This window comes from Cataglyphis hispanica, chromosome 20, assembly GCF_021464435.1.
Source record: "Cataglyphis hispanica isolate Lineage 1 chromosome 20, ULB_Chis1_1.0, whole genome shotgun sequence".
Lineage (NCBI taxonomy): Eukaryota > Metazoa > Arthropoda > Insecta > Hymenoptera > Formicidae > Cataglyphis > Cataglyphis hispanica.
The window spans coordinates 595,033-621,471 of NC_065973.1; the positions used below are offsets into that span (position 1 = coordinate 595,033).

The 26,439-nt window shown below is 30.8% G+C and overlaps 2 protein-coding genes across 5 annotated transcripts in view; both read left to right on the top strand.

Annotated features, from left to right (window-relative positions):
• The window catches only part of LOC126857017 (octopamine receptor beta-1R-like), a 42,488-nt gene extending 36,738 nt beyond the window's left edge, over positions 1 to 5,750 (top strand). The window contains exon 4 of the mRNA XM_050606088.1: positions 5,016 to 5,750. Within this exon, the coding sequence (XP_050462045.1) occupies positions 5,016 to 5,322 (307 nt within the window). The 3' untranslated portion in view covers positions 5,323 to 5,750. The remainder of the gene's footprint in view (positions 1 to 5,015) is intronic.
• An 11,445-nt stretch (positions 5,751 to 17,195) lies between these two features.
• Positions 17,196 to 26,439, top strand: part of LOC126857016 (octopamine receptor beta-3R-like) — a 66,104-nt gene continuing 56,860 nt past the window's right edge. For 2 of the 4 annotated variants that reach the window (XM_050606084.1, XM_050606087.1), the window contains exons 1-2: positions 17,210 to 17,337; positions 24,542 to 26,262. In XM_050606084.1, the coding sequence (XP_050462041.1) occupies positions 25,609 to 26,262 (654 nt within the window). In that variant the 5' untranslated portion in view covers positions 17,210 to 17,337; positions 24,542 to 25,608. Of the gene's footprint in view, positions 17,411 to 24,541; positions 26,263 to 26,439 lie in introns of all 4 variants that reach the window. The other 2 variants (XM_050606083.1, XM_050606082.1) reach the window with 2 other exon arrangements.

Here is a 26,439-nt window from a genome sequence, read left to right on the forward strand (position 1 = left end):
ATTTACGTGTATACATTTTTTTCTTATTTCTATTTTTCGTGTATACATATAATTCTCATATTCCTTAATTGATTATTATTAGAAATAAAAGAATTTAAGAGAAGACTGTCAGAAGAAATAATATTTAATTGTTCTTTACTCATTAAAATCAATCTGAAAATTATATTAATTATATTTTGATTTGCTTAATAAAATTAATTATTCAGTAAAAAAAAAAAAAAATTAAGACTATATTTATTCTATTCATTTTATATTTTTTCTTCGATTATATTACTTTGAAATTTTTTTTTTATTAAACTATAGACTTATATAATTTAATAAAATTTATGAATATGATAAAAACGCTTTGCTATCCTTGTCATGTGAGACATACGTTCTGCGAAATCTGTCACGGTAATTAACGTTATTTTCTCGTGCTAAATAACATACAGTATATATATATCAGTTTCGCATCGTGTTCGTTCTTAATTACGTGGGATTTACGTCGAGTAAATCGTTGGCGTGACGTTGTTATCTCATTGAGAGGACTTTTTAATATATTTTAAAAAGATACTCGCATATTTCCATTGGGATTTGTATGTATTAGCTTTATATTTGTTGAAAATTATTTTTATACTTTTAATCATTATTATCATATTATTAGGTACTTTATTGTAATTTAAGAAAGTATATTACATCTCATTTTAATATAATCATATTATTTTTGTATTATTTTATTGCTTTACATTATTAATTAATAAAAAAGGTGGGAAAAAAATATTATATGTCTAATTATATTTTAAATTCAATAAAAAATTTTGTTCAATAAAGCATTATAGAGATTAAAACGTTGACAAGAATAGTTTTGAAATTTGATAATTAATTTCACAAAGCGTACATTGAACTACATTACATACGAGGCGTATGGAACGTATTTTTATTTTCTTTTTTGTTGATGTAAACAACACGGGGCGTAAATAAAAACAAAAAGATATTGCGGATATAACTGCAGCCTTCGCTAATTGCCACGTAGAACAATTTCATCGATCCAGAGACTTTTTCGAAGGGAAAGTATCGTGACACGAATTGAATCAGATATAAACTGCAGAAAGATATGAATAAACTGATAAAAGTAAAGCGATGATAAAAATATAAATAAACAATTAAGTAAAATAAAATAAACAATAATAATTAAAAAAGAAAATTAAATAAAGAAAATAATATGGAATAATAGGAAAGGAGATAATATTATTTTATAAAAATGTAAATTGTTATAATTCCATACGTTGATGAATATCAATTTTAAGTCAATGTTGTGTGTATGTGTATCTCAAATTATTAGTGACAAAATACTAATCAATTCTTTTTAGTCAATCCACAATTTTATAATTTTATGTAACTTTCTATATATATATATATATATATATATATATATATATATATATATATATGCAGAGTTTCTATATTCATTAAATTATTTGAGATATTTGTGCTATATAACAGTAAGTAAAAATCGTATCCGAAGGATATGATGCTTGATTCGAGGTGGATCTCGGAAAGATTGTCCATTTGATGATTATTATCGATTTATCGAACGATATCCGAATGAAAATGGTCGAGGGATATTGCGCCATGTCGCCCCGAAATTCCTGAGGGTGTAGTAACGCAGAAAGGAGGTGAGTCGGACGGTTATCTATATAGGGAGTCGCGATCGATAGGGAAAAGTAGTGTGTGCCGCCGCGATCTCCGGAGATTTGCAGCGAGAGAGCTTGAGAGTTGTGTGCAACCATCTCGAAGCGGAAGAAGGTTGATTCCCGAGTGTGTGTCAAGTGCCTTCTCTCCAGCTATAACGTGATGGCACGACGACGTGTCACAATAGACCGACGACGATAGTGAAAGACCAAAAGTCAGCCATTTTTAAATTTAACTCTTTAACACGAGGTGAGGCTATAGGTTTTAAAGGCAATAGAGATCATAGGCAGTATAAACACGTGTCGAAAAATTTTTAAACAACATTATTTAAATATTTATTTATATTTTCTCTTTGTATATTTTTATTTTAACATTTAATTGTATTTATACGTTTTAATCGGACAGCCCATATATTTAAAGCGGAAAAACTAACTTTACACTTTATCTGATTGATTTTCAATTTGTCATGTTTTATTACGAAGCTTTAGCGTGCAATAAACATTAATTGTCTGTATTTAATAGAATATATGAATGATTACGTTGTTATTTTACAAAATATCTGCCACGCAGATTTTCGAAAAAAAAAAAGTAAACAATTATAACCATTGCACACATTGCCATCTTTTACAAATATATACAAATATATTTTATATTTCAAATCCTATTTTTAGAATTTAAAAAAAAGGAAAATATGGGGAAAAAAATAAATAAAAAATAATAAATCTAATAAAAAAGTAATGTAATATTTCTGTTCGAAAAATGAGACAATAAAATATTAACAACAATCCCGAAATATGGACACTTCTTGCCGAAGTATTTTCCCGTGTAATCGCGAAAACACACTCAATCGCTTCTCACAATAGTTTGTGAGAAATTCCCCGCGGACGTCGAAGAAGTTCAATAATTCGATAGAGAACTGAGAAAGAAAAGTGCAGAAAAATGTTTCACGGTAACTTCAAATCGATTCGGAAGTCATGAAGATTACGATAGGAAAAAGATGAATCCTTCTGAGAATGTATATACGTTCGGCTTTAGTTAGATTTAATTCAATTTCATATACATATTTCGAATCTCGCTGCTTTTTCGCAATCACTTTGATCTCGCGCCAGTGATGCATGTCAAAGTAAATCGTGATAATTTGTAATTCAATGTTTTATTTAACACAATTTTCATCGGTATTTAACAACACTGTTTTCCATTAAACATTTACGGTATTTTAATAATAATCTCCAAGAATTTAGGAATAAAAATTAATTTGGAAAATTAGAGAATAAATTGCAACTCTTTGTTGAATTCCGAAATACAATTTACTTTTCATATGATTTGTTTCAACAAAAATCAGGATACATTTAAAAGACATAAAAAATAATATTTTTTCCTTGTGTATTTAAATATTTACGAAAAAAGTATTATTATTCCAGAACATCTTAATATGTTATATTCGACCGGATGAGTATAGAGTGAATGCTACGAAGAAAAAAAAGTAATTTTCAATTTTCTCATTTTCAATTATTATTACACAGAGCGTGTGACAGTGCGAGTTCTTTTTTTTTCTCCATCAGAAAAACAATGAAATTGATTTCTCGTCGTTGATCCGGTGACGTGGTGTATTGCCTCGCTATATCCATTACGCGGTTATCAATTTTCCTATTTTCGAATCTCCGCGTTCCTATTACTTCGTCAAATAATACAAACCAATATTTTATCTCTCTCTTTTTTCTCGTCTGGCCTCATTAAGGGACAAACCCTTGACCTACTTTTCCCCCCGCTTCTGCTCTGGCAAGCTTTTTTGGCTCTATTTGTCTGACACGTCTTGGGGTGTCACTACTCGTACATTTTCTGGAGACAAATTGAATTCGCCGATGCAGCAGTGACGTGGGATTAAATTTTTCTTAATATCACTTTAGACGATATTTATATAATATAGAACGTAAATTCAGGACGTGCGCGTAAACAGAAATTCTATTTATAATTTTATATATCCACGTAATAAATAAATATGTGGAACGAAAAATTATTCACAACCGTTATGTATATAGTGCAATGTTTCGCGTTACATCATGTCATCGATTATATTTTATCGATCTGATGCAGAGAGTCGGTTGCATGAAAAATCGCCTTGAATAAATAAAGGCATAAGCTATTGCATGGAAAGTAGGCAAGAGAAATCAAGTATCGATCTGTAGGAGTTACATTGCGCCGCTGCTCATTGTTAGAAAAAGAGAAACTAGGGGGCGGAGGGGAATAAAAGTTTTAAAAGAATTGAACAGTATGACGGTCAATGAGAGAATGTCCCGATGTGTAAAGAACTCTAGCCATTCACATGGCAAGAGGAGAAAGAAGCTTGACCTTAACCGATAGTCGTTCTATTCTTAGCCGCTGCAGCTAATGTACTATTACGAGACACATAGTTCGATTTCTATGGAATGATGTAAACATGTATGAAAATGCAATGCTCAAAAATAAACTACGGCATTAAAATTTATTTTCCTTGATTTATTTTTTTTTGTCTTGGATAACATAGATATATATATTCAAAATAAAAAATAATTGTGCACGCTGAATCTTGCATATAAAGCTTAAAAAAAATTTCTTTACTTTAGAGTTAATTAGAATCTATTATTTCTCTCATTTTCAAATAAAATTTTTAGGGGAAATAGATTTTAAATAAATTTAACCTGCTTTAGAATTTATTCGGAATCTACTTACAATTTTCATATGTGAATAAAAAGACATTCTATTCGATGAGAAAATATCAAGTAGATTACGAGTAAATTTAGTAAATTTCTAAAGGGAAGACTTCTTTTTAGCTTCAGATATGAAGGTATTCAATGTAGTTATTTCTGAATCGAGCCTCGATAATAGTATCGGGAAGAAATCGTATAATCGAGAAAAATTGAGACGAGAAGAATTCCTTTCTCCTGAAAGTCTGTAAACCTATTCTTTTCTTGTCGAAGGAAACAATTTCGACGTCAGGTGCATGTAGGTCACTGAAAAAGAGATAAACTTCGTTTCTTCTTTCCCACCGCAATATATATATATAGTTAATGGTTTGCTGCATTTTATGCAACCGCAAATTGTATGCACATAACTGAGAAACATATTTTCTCTTCTCTTTTCTTCATATTTATATGTGTATATTTTGTTATTGATTCATTTTTTCTCCAATCCTTTTTTGTCGATATACATAAAATTCAAAAATTTATTACGGATTATTATTAACTATTTATATAATAAATTCACGCGTATATAATTTGTGTTTAATTAATATACACCATCCACATTGCATACTTAGTTATAATTATACGTTTAGTTTAATGAATATCTGTTTTCCAATGACGCAGGTACATCATTACGGCGCTGTGCGCCTCGTGCAAAAGCGGCGATATGGTGGTGGCAATTGTGTTCTGGGTTGGCTACTTCAACAGCGCTCTTAATCCGCTCATCTACGCGTACTTCAATCGCGAATTTCGCGCGGCCTTTGGCAAAACTCTCGAGAGCTGCTGTCGCGTGTTCGCCCCGGTTCATGACCTGCGCCAGGTACATCGCAAACAGGACCTCGTGCACAGTAATGCCTCATCCGAGCTGCACGTCAACAATCAGCTGCGCAACAGCGAGATGACCAATGTCCACATCGAAGCGTGCATTTAAACGAACCGGATCCGGCGAGATAAAAATAATGGCGAATTTCTCGCAAGCATGAAAAAAAAAATAGGCAGAACACAGACAGGTAGGACGGATGAATTCGTAAAGTTCAAAGCCGATCAAAAATGTTTAATAATGTTTAACATTACAATAATGTCAAATATGTTTCCGTATCAAAATATTAAAAAAAAAAAATTAATGTATAGTATAAAGGGCAGATTTAGATCATTTGAAGAGGAAATTTAGCAGATTCAATTTTTTCCCACAAATATTTCAATAATAAGTATACCTTTCTGACTACAAAACAACAAACTTTTTGATCAACTTAATATTAAGAGGATTTAAGGCTGTATTTATTATTGTTACCGCATCTTCGTTTTCCTTACGATCTCCTCTATCTGCTCAGATAAAATTTGAAAAATTCAGAGATAAATATAAAAAAAAAATTAATTAAGTAATAAAAAGGTAAAAAATTTGAAGAATTTTGATGTGTATATAGAATAAATTACATTTGTAGCTTGACAACAATTATTACAAACTACAATATTATTATTTATTTCTATAATAACTACTTATTAATTATTTAATTTATTTAACAATATTTTTGATAGGAAACTTAAAAAAAAAAACAACAAGATATTAAATATAAAATTATATATTATTTAAAAAAAAAATTTTTTTTTTTTACACTTTTATATCGGATTTAAAGAATCGGTCATATGAAAAGAATAAGATTGTTTAAAAATCATCGGGAAATCATGAAAACTAAGACTGTGCAAAAATTCGCGAGAAAATTTATAGTTAAAATTAAGCTCGCTCTCAATTCTCGTCATTAAAATTAAGATCACAAATTATGCGACACCTATATATTCGCAAGTACTCGGGGTAAGCAAATTGCAAGAGAAAAGTTCATAGTCCCAAAGAAGACATGAATAGAGTATGTATCCTCGTGCCTGTTTCGTCCTGCGACCGACCTATTTTAAGGGACACATTTGCCGCTAGTCCCCGAGGGTCTATTTTTGTCCAGAGGCAGCGTTCTATCAGGTCCGTAAATAAGACTCCTGTCCGACGGCAGATTGATGTTCCGATTCAATAGTAATATTTTAGCGGTGATCCGATAACGTCGGAATGAACTTTCGAACCAATATTCGATCTGCGCGTATACTTTTATTTCATTTGTGTGATTTGGCTCTGTATATTTTTATAATTATAGTAAATTTAATTTCTATCCCATATAAAATTAAATCAAAATATTATGGTTTTATTACGGTAATATTAGAATAAATAAAATAATATGTTAGCAATATGGAGTATTGAAATTTGACAATCACAACAAAAATATCATTATTCTTCTTAAATCTTATTATTCAAATCATTGTTTTCGCTCTTAATTATTTATTTTCGAAAAAAATTAACGAAAGAAAAATTAATCTTCAAGCTACAAATTTAAAGAGATTAAAATTGGCAGAAAATTATGTGTATTGAAAATTTTTGTTGAAAAAAAAAAACTGCTTTGAGATTTATAGCGCAATTTACAAGGAAGCATATGAAAGAAATAATTCAAAGGATCTTGAGATGTTCCTATAGACGCTGTCCCATAATTGGAGGAGAAGCGAAGGGAGAAACGAAGAGGGAGAAAGACCAAGAAGAAGGGTTGAAAGACGGGAGGAGATAAAGCCGTTTTACTCGTTTAAGGGATCACTTTGTACATAATTGCGCTGTGGTAGCGCGTTTCGTTCTAATCAAAGGGATTTGTAATAACGAGACCTTAAACGAGGTATCATTGTAAATCTGCGTATCTTTAGACTCGAGTAACTTCGTGTATAAATGTTGAACCCGTATCATCCCTCTCGCAAGACAAATCGTTTTACTGAAATAGATAGATTTACGAAGGCACTTCGTTAAAGAGAATCACTGAAATGCCAAAAAAATGAAGCAGAGATATATAAATACACACACAGTATACCTATATGTACAGGAATAAAATGTAAGAATGTTGCTGTTACGTTGCCCGTCGATTGTTACGTATAATGATTATATCGTTGTATGATTATTGTATATTGTTTATTACGATGAATGTTGTGAATATTCGATGCAAGCCTCAATTTTTGGAAAAATTCAGAAAGAAAAGCGGAGGAATTACTTATACGTCATTTTTATAAATGCGTCCTCCATTATACAATCCCGTCTTCAAAACGTAAGTTTTGTGTTTTAAAAAACAACAAAGTCGTCAAAATTATACGCGTCAATCCATTTATTCTAGAAACGCCTTTTTGCTTATTGAAATCCTAATTTTTCATAAAAAATATAATTCAAAAATCTATTTTGAAGCATTGTCAACTATCTATATTTTTTTAAAAACATAAAAAAGCATTTGGTAACATTAGTAATAAATTAAATAATTAATAAAACAAAATAGAATGAAGCAAATATCACATCGCAAACGATTTTCACAGTCTCATAACTCATTTTCGGTGATCTTTATAATAAAATGCTCTTTTTCTAGAATGAGGAATTTTTATTGCTTCTCAGAATATATATTTTTATTATATTTAAAAAAATCAATAAAGCACGCAATAGTCGCGAGTGAGTTATTGCGATTGCGTCACAATGAGCGCATGACTTATTTTTCAATGCTTTTTACTTTTTTTTCCTTTCCCTATTAGTTTTTTTTTTTTTTTTTTTTAAATCATTGGCTGACAGATCAAAAAAAGTACACATATATATAGTTGTATAATTCAGAGTGCAGAACAATCACTAACGTAAGTTTAAAAATCGAGTGATGGACGATATCGATAACGCATTTTTTTTTTCACGCGATTGTAAATTGCAAAAATTAACATTATTTATAAAAATTGTTTCAAAATTATAAATACACAATTTTAATATACAATTTAAAAAAAATTATTTTACATTATATTATTTATATTGCATTATATTATCTCTAAAAAAAAAGACAATTAGTTATATTAATAAAGGTAAATTTCAGCAAATTTAAATAGATTTAAATTTTACCTTTCTATTCTATTTACGATCGTTGGGATATGAAATCGTTACGAAATCGTTTGTTCGGTTCGATCCGCTCGTATATCACGTATCTGTTAGGTTACGTATAAAGGTGGCTAGTGCCCTCCTAATGTAACGTAATGTGCAACGTTGTAAATCGATGTTTACGAGACATACCCGCTGTAAATGCGGCTGTTGCGAAGTGGTGTTGACAGAGAGATCTTACAGTGAGAAAAAGAAATATAAAACCGATTTCAGACGATCTATAATTTACGAAAAAAAGAGTTACTGGAAAAAGTTACATATTTAAAAAAAAAGAGAGAGAGATATATATAAAAAATATTAAAAATGTAAAAAAATTTTACGTCATATATATATATTTGATACACATATATTGAAATTATTGATCGTCTAAAATTTTTGACCTAAGACAAAAAGATATTCTCGACGAAAAGGAAACACGTAGTATTTTAATGACAATAGCGCGAATGAGAGAATTTATCATAAGTTTTATGGGCGCGTGATTTTCGTAGACTTCAGATTGATATCGAGATAATTTTGCGAGAGATTGTGATTATTTTGGATGCGTGGTCGTACGCATGAACGTACGGTGGAATTTGCAGATTGTATAACTATATTTACTGTAATGTGATTTTATGGATCAACTTGTCTAATGATGGAGAGACTAATTTATCGCAGGTTGCGATTAATTTGTTATGAACATTGCCAGATATTACACTAATTGAAAGTAATACGACAAGAAAGCTGAAATATATGTATGTATATATCCACTTCCTATTATAGATTTATATATATTTTTAGAATTATGACAATATAATTTATTTATTATTGCTTATTATATCTATATATTTATTTAATATTAATTATGTTACTTGCATAATATCGTTATTATTAATAGCGATAGTTTGAATCAAAAGTTACTAGCGTGACTACGCATCCATCATAATAAAAACCTAATGCATAACATATTTACACAATAGTGCATTTTTAAATGCTACGATGAAAGAATACGTATATATGTGTATGAGATAAGATCCTTATGTATCGTGTGGAATGTATTGAAAGTGCAAATATATTTGAGATGATTGTGTTTGAAGATGTGGATCTGTGTAGAAAATTAATAACAATGTTTTAAAGAAATTTCTATATTTCTTTTGATCTTCCAATTGCCTCCATGAAATCCACAATTATACTTTCCTAATTCCTGTTTTGTTTTTTTTAAAAAAAAAAACAATCTCACCCATCAAGTTTTAATTAAATTTTAATAATATAAAATTTATGTATATCGTGCAAGTTATTTTCATACAAATAAAACAACGCCGACAAATCCCACAATATAACTTTGTAAATTGACATAAAAAGTGAGGAAAGTAATATATATATATATATATATATATATATATATATATATATATATATATATAATGCCATATTAATTTCCATAAAATTAAAGAAGCTTATTTTATTCATATCTAATTTCAAAAATTTGCCATTTTTCTGCTAAAAGTTCTATTGGAAATATAAAAAGCAATTGATTCCATTTTATGCGACATTCTAAATATTTACGCTTGCAAAGTGTGAAATGCAATATCTCGTTCGAGAAAGCTTGTCAAGATTTCATGGGTAGTCAAACTGCGACACCTGCTTTGCATCTGGGACAATAGACTACTCTCTACTATTGTTACAGTATACATGCAACTGCTGCATCGAGAATTGTATATTCGTATTATTATAGAATTTTTGAAAAAATTTCAGAAAAAGAAAAAAGTTAAAGCTCTCCATGAAATATATAAAAAGTCATATAAATGACGTCATGTGAGTCATATAAACGAAACAAATTTCGAAGTTAAATCATGTTTTATTATATTGTTCCAGTTCAAATGAATACAGCATATAAAAAGCAACAAAAGTTTATTATTGCTATATATTCGCTAAAACGTTGTAACGTATCCATTGTAATGTGATCCTTATTCGATTCTCTTCTACGAACAATGCGTCAGGGAATTATTAATTATATAAATCGCGAGTATAACCGAAGAGTATAACGAGAGGTGCATCTTCGTCGTAATAACAGAACCGATAATTAATGTGGAAATGAAACTGGGTTAATATAATATCATTTTCGAAGCAAGTCAAATGTTTGCCTCGCGATTCGTGTACCATCATCAAACGTCGGAATGTTCTCGAAGATGCTATCTTGCCGACGTAGATAGACGTGTAACACGGTAGGAATATTCGCCATCCCCATGCTGGTGAAGGAGATTCAATTAAATCCTTCTCTCAAGGAAACACAACCCAAGTCCATTCAAAGTCTTAATTGATATATGAACACTTCTCATCTTATATATAAAATTTATTTCTTCCGTGATGACTTTAAAATTTTAATTCTTTTTCTTTAAACGACTTTTATAATTTCTTTCAATTATTAAACCGTTCTTTTCTTTGTGTCAATTCTAAAAATAATTTCCTATCCCCAGATGTAATCTTCTCTTTGTAATTTCAAAAGTTTAAGTTATTCTTTTAATAATTCAACGAAATCTAATTATTTATTCGTGTTCAGTTATGTTTTTTTTTTTTTCATTTCTAAAAATTCTAAGAATTTTTTATTTAAAATCTAAAAATAATCTTGAAGATCACACATTGATAGAATCTAATTCCTATGAGAGAAATTTCTCCCTCTTGAATATTGTAATTTCTAGGAGGCCGAGTTCTTTTTTCCTTTTTTTTTTTAACCTTTATCTCTTCGAAAAGCAAGATCGGAGAATGTGGGACACGCAGCCGGTGCCGCCGCTGTCCCGGTTTCGATGCTAGTTCCCGTTTTTTTCCAGCTTGCCCCAGGGATAGCTTTTCGTAACGCGAACGGTTGCGTTCATGCACATGTGTTTCTAAGAACAATGTAAATGAGAAAGATCAATATATATATATATATATATAAAATATACAAGAGCCGTCTTCATTTATCGATGCACTTTTAATATAATTTCTTAAAAATCAATAAAATATCATAATGCAGCGAATCTCTTATTGATTGCTTCATTATGTATATATGTAAATGATTTTTTTGACATTTTTTGATAATCAATATAAAGTTCCGATATATCAAAAATTATTTTTCTTGTACCGTGTCTCTAATATAATATTTCATTTATGCAGTGTTTCTCCAGTATTTAAAGTCGCTTTTTTTAAATTTAAATCTGTAATTTCATTTTGCCGTTATTTTGCCAACATATAAAAATATACGCTCGATAACGATAATAAAATATTATTAAGATCTTCGGAATCAAAAATATGAATTATTCATCAATCTGCGTGATAAAAATAACTCAATACGAAGACCATATCGCACGTGTGCTTCATTAAAACTTACGGATCATGAAACGACCTCCAGACTTTGCCGCTCACGCTTCATTATTTTATAATCGTCTATTCAAAGAATCTAAAATAGAAATTATGTTATCAATATTAAAAAAAGGAATTGATATTTCTTGATCGATAAAATAGATATTTTAAAAAGATCTTTTTACTCTTTACTTTACTAGAGAAATCTCCTAGTTTACAAAATTTTAAAATTATTAAAAATCGTTCCTTATATCTCCAATTTAAAAAAATTCTAGACATATTCAAATAAGAATATTAAAAAAATTTTTGTAATAGAGAAAACATTAATACATTAATATAGATTAAGAATAATTGCAAGTCTAAAAAATTGTGTAGAAAATCGCTACGAACGAAATATTTAGTATAAGATATTTTTTCTCTTTCCTATTGGTTTTAAAGTCTTTCGATCGTAATGGCGAAACACGCTTTCGATTCCCCTAGCAAAACTTTGTCGAAAACTTTTGCAGTTTGCAGATTTATATCAACCGTACGATATCCCTAAAACAAGAACAAACTCCAACGAAAAAATCCGATAAAAAAAAAAAGGGAGAACGATAACAATGGGATTCGAAAGTTCAGCTCTCATATCCCGAATAATTTGGAATAATTCAAGGGGATGTAATGCTAGGGCTGCGTTGTTAGGCAAAATTAAAATCGAAATTTTGGCGGTGAAAGTTTGATCGTAAACCGTCATTTTTAATGTACGCGTTTAATTAATTTTTAATGTACGCGTGGAATAAATTCAAGCGTAAAATTTTCGCACTTTGCGCATAAAATCAAGGAAATTAATTGTAAATAATTAGTACACAATGTATTTCTTAACTATGTCTAAAGTGAAATGTTTTGTTAATTTTTAATTTGCTCTAAATTTAATTTGCTTCTTTAATTTGCTTGTTAAATTCATATTTTTTCAAAACCATGTAATCCAAGTTATTTAAAAAAATAAAATATATACGCAATTGTAATCATGTTACAAAAGATTAATTTTTTAAAATTGTAAAACAAATTTAAAAAAAAGTTTAGCAAAGTTTTCTATAATTTTGTAATTTTTATTCTCTAAAGAAATTTATATTTAAAAGATTGTTTAAAAATTCTTTTATTAACTAAGATGTCAGTGGAATAAAATTAAAAATTATATTTTAATAAACGTATAAAAAGAGTTTGCAAAAATTCATCAATATTTAAAAAATGATATTTCATTGAAATTAAGCGCATGTAATACCTAGCGGTGAGAAATGGAAGCTATCAAAATATCATTCTACTAATTACACATTCTTTGTTATATTTAAAAATAAATTAAACTTCTGTAATAAACTGTTCTAATCCTTTTTAAATTCTCAGTAGAGAAAATTATTGTACATATATTCTCTCTCTATTGATATAGTTTACAGAATATTTATAATGATTTTGTGAAATAATTTGTACCACAACCACTGAAGTTTATTAATCTTATTAATTATCAATAATGCACCTTATGCACTGAAGGCAATTAATTTTCGCCTGTTAATGCAAAATGCAGCGCGTTAATCTAGCTCTTTAATTCAGCGCATTTGCTCGGTCCAGTGACGCGATGTCAGTTACACGGAGTTTAGTGATACGAATCCGGGGTTCAGTCCTGCGTAAATCGAATTAGGCAAGTTGTATTCCGGCGATCGCATTGTTCATCATCTGATTAAACCTAATAACTGATCGCATCCATCACAAAATGAAAGTAGATGAAAAATGAGAAATTAAATAGCGAGATTAAGAAAGTGAAATACGCTTTATACGCGATATGTATTTTAGTTTTAGCAAAGATAAATATAGTTTACATGTTCGTATTACCGGCTTGATTTAATAATTCCGGATTTGAAACTGGCTGACATTTTCCTGATTAAAGCATTAATTTAATCCTTCTTTCGCAATTCCTCCGTGCAATTTGGAATATTATTTAATCTCGCTATTTTTTACAGAGTCATAAAACAAAACCTCATATGTAGAAAATCTTTCGTAATTTACCCAAATGATTATATCCAAAATTGTACATTATAAATTCTAATTATATAAAACATAAAAGAATATAAGTAAATAAATCCAAAATATATTATATATAATAGAATATAAATAATAAATATTGATATTTTAAGTTATAAAAAGATACTAACAAAATAATAGAAATTCAACAAATTTTGGAAAGAAAATTTCGTATATCGATTTCTTTTCCTACGTAAAATTTAAAATAAAATTGCCATCAAACGATAGATAAACATAACAGATACATAGAAATTTAAGTAGATATTCTAAAAGAAAAGAGAATTGCCATTTTATCGACAGAAATGAAGAGTTTCTGCATCATCGAAGGTATTCGATTTCAATGCTTCCCCTTGTTGATAATCGATGGGCACACAGGTAAATGGGAATGATAGAATTACCTGTGGTTGATAAGAGAGTAAAATAGTTTATAGCGACGGAAATAAATGTATTGAATGTTTCTATAAAATCAATGAGAGAGAGAGAATAGCAGAATTTCATTTCTTCCTGCAGATGATATTAAAGTAGTTTCTCAAGGATAAGCAAAGAGTTTCCTGGAGATAATAACAAAAGAAGTTGTATTCTAAATCGAATTCATAAATTATACAATATACATTTTTATTAATGAGTTACTTTCTTTAGAAATTATGGTCAAGTCTACCTTAAAATATCTATATATATAATTAAATATCTATATGTATAATTTAAGTCTGCAGTTTTTCATTGATGTGGTGGTTTCTTTCATCACTTCTATTTCACTGCTTCTCTCAAACTCTGCAAAAAAATCTAAAAAAAAAAAATAAAAATAAAAAAAATTGCCACGTCTAGAAGATCGTCACAACTGACGAATACAATTTCATTGAAACTACCATAACATAAACTAAGAACGATATACAATGCCATAGAGCAGATGGCCGCACGTCATCGCATTCAAATGCTTTTTTAAAAGTTTGGTTTCTTTATAGGCACCCCTTATATATATAATATTTAATTATATTCAATTCTTCATATAATTGTCATTATTCAAACAATTTGCCTAGCAATTTGTAGCTACAGTTAATAAAAAGATATTTCTAAATTAATAGAATTTTTCTTTAACCGAATTAAAAATCAAAATTTGAATAACGAGATGATGAAACCTATGAGTTTTTCAAGCGGCAATTTTGTGTCTTAAATCAAATTGACAAGGTCGACCATCGACCAAGTCAATGAATACCGGAGACGGGAACGTGGAGGGTGAGAACGCGTTGCAGTGGGCCATGTTGTCGCATCGATTATGCACGTATGAACCTTGTCCCAGTGCATATGTAGACTCAGTCAATGGCGAGGTTAATTACCAGCCTCCAGAATTATGTATCAATCCTTTTAACTTTAATTTATATAATTGATGTAATTATATGTATATATATATATATAACACTTGTATATATAATTTTTTTTATTATCGAGAGAGACTTTTCGTGAGTAATCATATGTTCATTAGCTGTTAAAAAAAACATCCTTAGTATTTATGGAAACGTACGATATATCAATGTTATGAAAGATAATGCTGTTGAAAAATATCGAGAAAAATATATCTTCGTTGGAAAATGTTGGATAATATTTTATCTTGAAATATGCAACCGTACATTTTATTCGCAAAAATTAAAAAAATTATAATACGAAACATACTGTTTAAAATAATAATAAGAAGATATCATAATTTGTACAAAACCTGTTTCTCATCGCTATATGAAAAAAAATATTAAGATTTTCATCAAAATTTCAGAAGAACTAAATCTCTCTTTTTTTCTCTCTCTCTTTTTCTTTCTCTATAGTTTCTCTATTATTTTAATTATTAATTCAATATATCCTTGAAATATACATAGTGTTTAATCATGGAAACGCAGGAGACCGCAATAATCGAGTTACTCAGGCGCTAACTTCCATCGTTGTCGCCAAAACAATCAAGGTAATACTAACATTGTACCGTAACGTGTACAGGTGTTCGTAGCTGCTGGCACGACACTGCGCAAGGTTGTTCCATAGTTGTTCGTGCGGCACGACGCCTTGAGAGAAGTTTGCTCCGGCACATGTTCCGCATCTAAATGCGCGCATCTAACGTTAATGTCGTAGAGACGTTACATACGACGTGATAGCGTGTGAATGCATCTATGCGTATCGGTTACAATCTAGCTGATCCTCTAACGAGAGAGTTTACCGTATAAACTAAACAGACGGGGGGAACTTTTTAACGAAACAAATAGAACAGACAACAATGTGATCCTCATACAATACGATTGCGATGCAACGCCCGGCGACTCAAAAATAAACGCCATTATTTTTATTCGAATTTCTGGAATATTATCATATATGCGAAAGCGCCCGGAAAATTGCCTTTGAAAGTTTTAAGAAATTTTTCCGCGTGTATTCAATCCAATCTTGACTTTACGTTATTCCACATCCCTGCTACTCTTACAATTTCAACGTTCAATTTTTATTTATCGCCAACTACGATTATCTTAAACGTTAGAAAGCGCACGTAGGTTTCGCTCGATACGTTCTATTCGAAATGTAAATACTTGGGAAATTTCAGCGCAACTGATTTATCACGTCTTTGCCTATTTAGTTAGCAGAGTAAAGGCTATTTACACGCTGATCGCAGTTTATCGCCGCTTACCGCCCTCGAGGGATTTGTCTCTCTGAGCGACGATGATGCGACGAGCATCGAAAACTTCTCCGACATCGCTTCCTCGTCGTCGTCTCTCTCCGCGGCTCGATTCACGATAGGATTTTTGAAATAGGATCTTCTCTCATCTTGATATCATCGTATAATATTCCAAGTATTATAGTGTCGTTTAGAAATATATTATTTCAAAATTATAGAATACATAATTTCAGAATATTTTTATTTTCTGTTTACTTTTTAAAGATTAGAGAAAAGAGAATTAAATAAATTATATAAATTCTAAGTCACAAAAATTATGCAATTACAAAAATCTATTAAAAATTATAATAATTATTAGTAATTATGATAATTGAGAAAGAATTTCTGTAAATAGTCATCGCGCGCGCACTATCCGATGTTTAAATCAATGAGATATAAAACATCACACTTGACAAAATTCTTCGGGTGCAAAAGAAAAGACACATCGAGAGAAAATAAATTATTAATCGTATAGTTTTTGACACGTTATATGAAACATTTATTGTATTTTATTCGAAATAAAATGTGCCATAAAAATGTGTCATAAAAAAAAAAAACAAAAAAAAAAAAAGATCCGTATTTTTGTCCTGACAAAAATTGAGGCAAGTATTCCATATATCACACGCTCGGCGGGATTGGTGCAACGCACCTACCCAGCGCTGAGGGTTGGCCGCGGGGGTTGTTTTCAACTACGGCCGCGCCATCGATCGGAGGGTGCCGGAAACAGACGGCCGTCTCACACTTCTGGGAGGACAGTGCGGCCTGATCCGCGGCGCCGGCCAAATCGCCGGCACCCCGTCCGCATCCGCCGTGCGTTCGTTTCGTCGACGCGGTGTGCCGGAAAAACGATGAATGAAAATGTGCGCGACCCCATTAAACGAAATGCGCATCGCGGCAAATGCGGCCCGCACGATTAAACGGTTCGTGCGAGAGACTCGCAAGTAGAGCGACTAATGAGCGCTGCACCTAATAAGCTTCGCTAAAATCTTTTCGGTGATACGCCATGCAAGGCAGGAGGGGTGGGGTGGGGGCAGGGGGGAGCAACACAATATGATCGAGCTATCCCGGAAGTGTGTGGTTCGGCGAGAGTTCGATCTGTCGTTTGTTCCAGAATAAAGCCCCCGGGATCGTCAATATGCGCGAAAACTCTTTTTCGCGATTCTCACCCCTTTTCAAGATCGATATAAACAATTTTTTTTTTTTTTCCATGAAAAATCAATTTTCGTTAATTATGCTTTGTGCCGGCACGGTCAGTGTAATCGAGGGTTTCTCGAGTTTTTTATTTCGCATTCTGAGAGCTACCGCAACGGGGGTTGCATTAAGGGGGATGTATCCAGCGCGAGGATCTCGCTGATCTCTTTTGGAAAAAATATACGGCGATATCTTACAGATGATTTAATTCTCTATCAAGAGTGCAGAGTTATAATTCTGGCCTTATAATGATCCTTAATAATCGAGGCGACTCTTCTTCGAAAAAAAATTGCCAAACAATCTGAAATTTCCTGAAACTTTGCAATGTGCAATGTTTTATATTATTTTAGTAGATAGAAATGGGATAGTAAACTGCAGTTTAGATTCAAGAATGTAATTATGCGTCGTGTGGTAAATATTATCCGCTTCGAAGTGCGGTTTGTTGAAGTTACCCGAAAGATATTTCGGCTTCGCGTTCGTTTCGTCAGAAGTAGATTAACATATTCGTGTATGTGAATATGCATAAAATCACCCAAGAAAAATTATTTACAAGAGATAAATCGTTCTTCATAATCACAATAATCTAAATAAAGAGGGATGTATTGTGTATTTATCATTTTATGGAATAAATCGTTCATTTTATAATCCCCAAAATTTATTATAAAATTATAAATTAATATTCGTAATTACTTAATTATATTTTTTTTAAGTACATAATATATATTCTTTGTGTATTTAATTTGGACGCAAATATATATATATATATATATATATATATATATATATATATATATATATATTTAGTAAGACAGATCACGTAATTCATCGGAGGTCACGCAATAATTCGATTTTTCTCGGACCTCGAGAGCGATCGTAACAAGACTCTTTCTTCGAATAATTTCGTTTGTGGGGAACCCTATTAGATATCCCTATAATAAGCGCTTCGGGAGCTGCGAACGTGAGATTACACTCGGTGTAGCACGTAAGGAAATGTTTTGGTTCCTCCTAACGATCTTGTATCGCTTATTTTTACCACGCACCTGAAGAGAGGAGCTTATTTCTTCTCTCTAGAGAAAATAGCTTTCATTTCGAGTGGTACTTTAACAAAAGCGATTCGGGAAAGGAAGAAAAATCTTCTACACCGCACCCCGATCCCCATCTCAATTTGATTTCTATATTGTTATTAATATAATTTGAACCTTGAACTGAATTTCTCAACACGTATATTGATAATTTTTCGACGATATCAAAGTCGACATCCAAGTTCACTGTTTCCTAAAATACAGCCAATTGTCAATACTTTTTCATCGAAAATGTTTTCATGTCAAAGAAAACTTTCTTGTAAGCCGAATATATGCACCCGTTATGAAAAGAAAACGTTAAGATGTTTTCTTCGAAACGACAGGAATGCTCTTTCGCGAAGAAGAAACATGCTATGTTCCACGTGCACTTATAACAAAGTGCACGTGGAACTTTGAGGCAGATTATACTTTGATAAATTTTTAAAATCGATTTTTTTTAGCAAAAATTTAATTGCCATCTCTTTAATCTTTAATATTTTAAATGTGTTAATATAATTTAACTGCCAGAAAAAATAAAAATTCTTTTCTTTAAGATAAGATTAATGCTACAAAAGTATGACATTTATTATAGTATATAATTAAATCTAGTTTTTGGCAATTTAATCTCGATACAGCTCTATTGTAATATAAAAGAACGTTATAGCTTTCAGTTAAATAATTTTTAATTATTTAACACTTTTCACATAATATAAAAATAAATATAAATCTAAATTTTTGTCAGCTATGTGTAAAATTATCAAAAATTCCTGTTAACTAAAAGTAGAACAGTGATTTTTTCGAACTTAATTAACCGAGATGAATAAAAGACGCGTAATTCACTCTTTTCTGCGTCTAAAGCTCTGAAAAAACTTTTCTCTTATCCAGGATAATTATTGTGTGCCATAAAGGAACTACTTAATTTCTTTTATGCGATAAATTACTTTTCTTTCTTAACGTAATTATCATAGCAATTAAACGTGAAAAATCCGCGCTAAGTAATGGCGCGATACTTACACCATTAATTAATAAACAATTTCAAGAAGACAAAGCAAAGAGCCTTAATTTGCATAAATAGACAATGAACTAATATTTACGTAATCCCAGGAAGAAATCTCAAGTTAATTCTGAAAGCTAAACTATAATGTAAAAATCTAAGAGATCACAGAGGAAAGAGAGAATCTCTAGGTCGATTGCAATTTTATTCTGTTTATGTATCTTTCTGTAGTAGCAATTAATTGCAAATGACAATTAGAGCCAGATCGTAAAGAGTTTCTTGCATCAAACAGAAGTTTTATATTTCTGTTCGTAATCATGATATAATTTTTGAAGTCAAAACTTGCTTTTCCCAATCAATATATTAATATATTATATATTTTTTAAATCCTTTTGTCTTTTTTCACAATATTATTAGGTAATAAATTTATTAAATATTAATCGTATATATTATTATTTTTTCAGCGTGAAAAAAAAAATGAAAGAATCAATTCAGTTCAGTTCACATTTAATTCGATTTTATATTTTTATTAATTTTAATTTGATCGACACTAGCACACTGTGCCGATGACAGAGAGAAGATGCATTACCGCACTCAGAAGGTGCACTTAATTGCCGGTAATTATCTAACTAATGCTTCGTGAAAAGCGGTGCTTGCACTGCTACTATTGTGACCTACTTTTATGCAACACGATGCACATATATCGAAATCTATCGCTCGCATAATACTTTTTGAAGCATCCTTTGTAGGGAATCGAATATTATTTAAATACTACAATTTATGCAAGATGCGCTGCTAAAAATTTATAACAAAGTTTTAATAGAGCGCCATAATGCATTATTATGCAATATTGTTGTGATTAGTTTGGTTTAATTTAATCCAGTTTTTTCAGTAATTATTTTTTTAGTTAACAATTATTATCCAACTGTTGAATTATCTTGTTAATTATTATTCTGACTGCTGAATTGCTGAAAGCCGTAATAATAAATGATAAGAGAATATCTCGCTATAAAATACTTTAAGTTTCCACCTGACGTTTACCACGCTTTTTTTTTTACTACAGTATCTCTTTACTACATTTTTTACGACGTTCTTTTTTACTACGATGTTCTTTTACCACTCGGCTATCACCCGATTACACTATACGGGTGATACCCGATTAAAATATCCCGTTATTACAGAGTGCTGCACAGTTTTTTTCTTTTCTCTTTATTGCATATAATTTTATTCGGACTCTTTCGTCCCAACGAAAACTGCCCGGCTGTCAGCCAGTGTGACGATTATTACATCGTGCTACGTTTCAGCATAAAGTTTTATATAATGTTCGTGAAAGAAAGGAGAACATACGCGTATTCACTCATATATATATATATTCACAAAATTTAAGAGTTGCATTTTTTTGACACGCCGGAAAATGACGCGCCGACTCATGTCGTGCGAAATTTGTGCGATCTACATGGCACAGAAATATCATTTTTGTGTGGTGTGTAATTATAATAATATCTGATTTTCCACATATTAAATATATACAGAAAGAGAGAGAGAGAGAGAGAGAGAGAGAGACAGAGAGAAACAGAAAGTATAAAAACAAAAATATTGCTTTATACTAATCAAGCTGAATATTGTGTATCTATATTGCAAGCTTTTCTATATACACAATATGCCCTTTGTAACACTATACTCTGCAATGCTTTTAGATTTTGGTTTGTAGTTTCTTGTTTCTGTTGATTAACTCTATTCACAATTTTAGTCAATCTATCGAATTGATTGAACGAAACGAAACGAGAATCGAAATGGTTATTCATAAAAAACAAAAAAAGAAAAAAACAAATTTGTTGACAAATCGAAGCGGCGAGAATTTGCCCAATATTTGTCATACTGGCGCAATAATTGATACGAATTCAAATTTTGATTGCATTGCTATAGTGAATTGCATATATAGTTAACAAATTTATTCGTTATATCGACTCTGACAGTATGTTTATCTCTCTCTCTCTCTCTCTCTCAATAAATGCAAAAAACAATAACTAAAAAATACAATAAATGTTCATATTGTTACGATAACTCAAAACTGTTTCCGATTTTTCCGATTTTTTTTCTTTCTCATTTATTATTCTCTCATTCTTTCTCACTTATTATTATTTTTTTTTAACATCTATATATTTTTTTCATTTTCTAAAGTATTTCTTCATATAGATATATTTTCAATTTCAGTGTTTTTTTTTTTTTTCATGATCTAAAACAATTGAGGAGAGATGTTATTGATATCTAAACGTTCGGATTTCCTTTTCTCTTTTACACCTCACGTAGGATAAAATTCTTGATCCGACAAGAAAGCTCCTCGCGAGAATGCTGATTCTTCACTTTCAGAATTGGATTCCCCGTAAACACGCGAGCATTTGATTATTATTTGTAAGCTGTGATTCGCTGCGATTCAAATATAACACAACGTCAGAGAACGGCACATTCCCTTTATTTGTATTGGCAGAAATACGCTTAATTGATTCATTTTCTGCTAGTCGTAGCAATAATATAAACGTAAAGATTTTCTTTTACAATTGCCTATATAAAAAGTCATTAGTAGAATATTAGAGATTTTATAATAAAAAAAAATAACTCCCCGATATCAAACTAGATACATACATCCACATATGACCATCAAATGAATTCTATTTTTAGATTCTTCTTAATTTAAATTTAATTCGTTAATTTACATTTTTTTAATTTCTTTGATCTATTCTTTGATCTATTATATATATAAAGTATATATCAAATTATTTTAAATAAAAACCGTTATTTAAGTTTTTATTTTTTGTATCGTATTTAATAATTACCTGAGGGTGAAAGAAGCTTCAAATTGAAAGCAATTTAAATTCTACAGTACGCATATTTATTCCTTCGTTAAAAGAATTTATGACGTAGTAGTGCCCCTTTGCAATTTAAATTCCAAAGAAAAATGATATTGACATTTTTACGATCGAAAAGGTCCCCTCTAAATAATAGAAAGTACAACTCTCAAAATAAAAATTATTGAAAAATGCAAAAAAAAAGGTTTGGAGACTCTTCTTCTGTAAATATCTTTAAAATGTTTTTTTTTTTTTTTAATCAAATTCTTGAGATAAAAATTAAAAGAAAAGATTCAAGATAGAAATTTTAAGATTCTCTTTGTATAAATATTGTTGAATATTTCTTGTGAAAGTCACATCTTTAAAGTTAAAACTAAAATAACGATTCATGAAAGATTCAAGATTGTCTCTCCAAGCTCTTTTCGAATTTTCCTTACAAAATAAACTTACCCATTAAATTTGAATAAATAAGTTAATTATTCTTTATTTAATAGCACAATTTATTTAATAACACAAAACAATTAATGTATTATTAAAAATTCAGTTATGACGAAAACGAGATATTTTTAACTCCTGGAAAACTTTTATTCATTTATTAGACTATTTTTAGTCTCGAACAATATATATTCTTACATTTACCGAATATAATAACGAAATAATACTAATAATTATGTAAAAACTAATTAATATTAATGTAAAAAATTATTTTCGAGAGTAATTACTAGTATGAATAAAAAATAAACTAAGAATCTTTCGTCGGAATGCATCTCGTTGATCGCTATTCAAGAAATTTTCTTTCCTCCATTCCGAATATTTCTGCTGAAAGATCCAGCAAGTTATTAACCTCCTTTTTACATCTAATACGCTGCCACTATGTCACCATTCCGCCGATGACGACATAGTAATTAAAGATCGCCGCGAGCGAGCGAGCGAGCGAGCGGTATCTCGAGAATCCGCCCGCTGTTTCATTAGGTCGACATATCAGTCGTGCGATTACTTCGCATCCGGAGGATATCTCTTACCGCTTTATAATGCCGAGGAATAAAATAGGATAAAGTAATCTTGCGCTGAGCTGGCCTCTTTTTAAAAGCGATAATGCGTCTGAGATTCACATAATCAATTTGAATAGCCGCGCGTTTCCTCGAAGTCTTGATTAAAAGAAGCTTTTTCGCATTTACTTATGATAAAAAAAATCATGTAAAATAGTAGAATGATATATTAAAAGAAAATTTATTATATTTTTATAATTTTTTTTTCCTTTCTTTAATATATTTTGTTCCAGTAATATATTTTGTTCAAGAGAGAAAGGAGACGGATTTCGCATGAATGCTTTCAACAAATGATTTTATTAGACACCTCTTGATATTGATAGAGGTCTGCTAAGAAATATAGCGGAATCTCGTATAATTATAGATAGCTAGAAGCGATTATATAAGGGTCTGCAAGCAAATCCTCTTAACATCACCTACAGCATATATATATATATATATATATATATATATATATATATATATATATATATCCTTAAACATTTAGATAACCCCCTCTCTCTCTCTCTCTCTCTTCCAGTCTGAAAGTTTCAAGAGCCCTTCGCGTATTAATATCTATCATATATTTCGCGCAAATACATTAACAAGTACGTTAACAAGGATACCGCATATTCAACTTTAAAGCGAAAGCTTAAATATATTAATCTATGATCACGATTGTTGATAATGTTCTACATAAAAGTTTCACGAAACGTCGCAGAGTTATCAATGACATATATTCACAATATTAATGCATAAATTTAATATTAATAAATTAGAATTATTAAAATTAAAATATTCCAGATATTATACTTTAAAAAAGAATTTAAGCAATTAAATTACGCTCACGTTTAATGAGAATCCTTCGAGTTTCCTGCCGGCCAAAGCTAGTTGATTAAAATAAATAAATTTATTTCTATCGATTAAATTTAATAAATCGTAAATCTGATAAATCGCGTTCACAACGCGCATTCTATATGTTATATAATTTTTTATCATTTTAGCGGTGTAACAAAAAATCTCGGCCTGTCAAAAAAATGATGTTAAACTGATCGATGATGCTAATTAAACTATTATCACACGTGGTAATCAAATTGGAGTTTTAATCCTTCTTATCATCTTGATTGACATCGTTCCTGCAACTTGGTACAATTCACGTTCAGGCAATAAACGTAATCATGGATGTACGTAAATTAACAGTGATTCGTGCACAACTACCGCAGGACAATTTAATGCAAGTTAAACTGAATTGTGCGGAGAATGATGAAATATTTGCGGAAATATTCAAGAGACTAGATCCGGAAATTGAGGTTGATGATTCTCACTCTGCAAGAAAATATCCACATCGCGGGATAACTTTGCGGTGTATAAAAAATATATTTGATGTATAAATATAAGAAAAAAATAAAAGATCTTAAAAAATATTTTCAAGAGTAATAAAAAAAGAAAATAAAGAATAAGAGAATAAAAAGAAATAAAAAAAAATAAAATAAATATAAAAGACAAATATATATATATGTACATATTTAAATTATTTTTAGCAAGAGCGACGAACAAAGATGATAATACTATACGATGTGATGTTATTTTTATCATTACAAAATGACATCGTGTGATTATGTATCTGTGTTGTATAAATTAACCAGAATTTGGACCAGCGGAAGAAATAAATAAAAGCGATCATAAATGAAGAAAAGAAACATTTTTTTGCAAAAAATTTTGAAAAATATTGATAAATCATTCGTTCAATTTTCAAAAATGTGCAACAAAATATCAATCAATAAATCTCATAATTAATTCGAAAAATCTTGAGAAGCATTTTTCTAATATATAATATCAGATATCAAATATCATTATAATATTTCATCTAATTAATTATTTTTTTTTTCATCACGATGATGAAGAGAAGGGAAAGTCAAATAATTCACAATGATCACTAAAAGATAATCCACTGGACGACGCCCCTTTCTATCATCGAGAATTTTCGATCACCATGAAGCCCAGACCGTGCAAGAGAAAAGAAGCGTTTTCCGCGACATAAACGGTGAATTACAATATCAACATTTTCACCATGCTGAACGTAATGGCGACGATGTCAACGAGATTACCTCAGATAGAGTCCACGTCTTCGTCGGTCCTCGTCAATAACACCATCGTTGCCACTGGTACAACGACAACCACAACAACGAGCGCGAACGTGACGGCAGAAAACCCGACGGTGGAGAATCTCCCCGAGAACGTGAATGTGCCGTTGATGGTGATCAAGGGTATCATCATGGGAGCTATCATCACCACGGCCGTTCTCGGCAATATGTTAGTGATCGCCAGCGTGCGAAGACACCGCAGACTCCGCGTGGTCACCAATTGTTATGTTGTGAGTCTGGCAGCGGCCGATCTGCTGGTGGCGATGTGCGCCATGACCTTCAATGCCTCGGTAGAACTTTCGGGTGGCAAATGGCTGTTCGGGGCGGTTATGTGCGATTTATGGAACTCTCTGGACGTGTACTTTAGCACCGCTAGCATCCTTCACCTCTGTTGCATCAGCGTGGACAGATATTACGCGATAGTGAGTCCGCTAGAGTACACCGTCATCATGAGACAGAGTACTGTCGGATGCATGCTCGGCAGTGCTTGGGTACTACCGGCACTGATAAGCTTCATTCCGATCTTCATGGGATGGTACACGACCGAGGAACATCTGGATTACATGGCGAAGCACCCGGGGGTACGTGGAATTTTTATTTCTTTTTCTCTCTTGTAAGAGTTATAAATAATCCGGAAATCCTCGTTGACGCACGACACATTTTAAAATTTAAAAAAAATAGCGAGATATTTAACAACTTGACGAATTCTAAAAATATCAGAACTTTAAGAATTCTAAAAGAGAGAGATCATTAAAAAA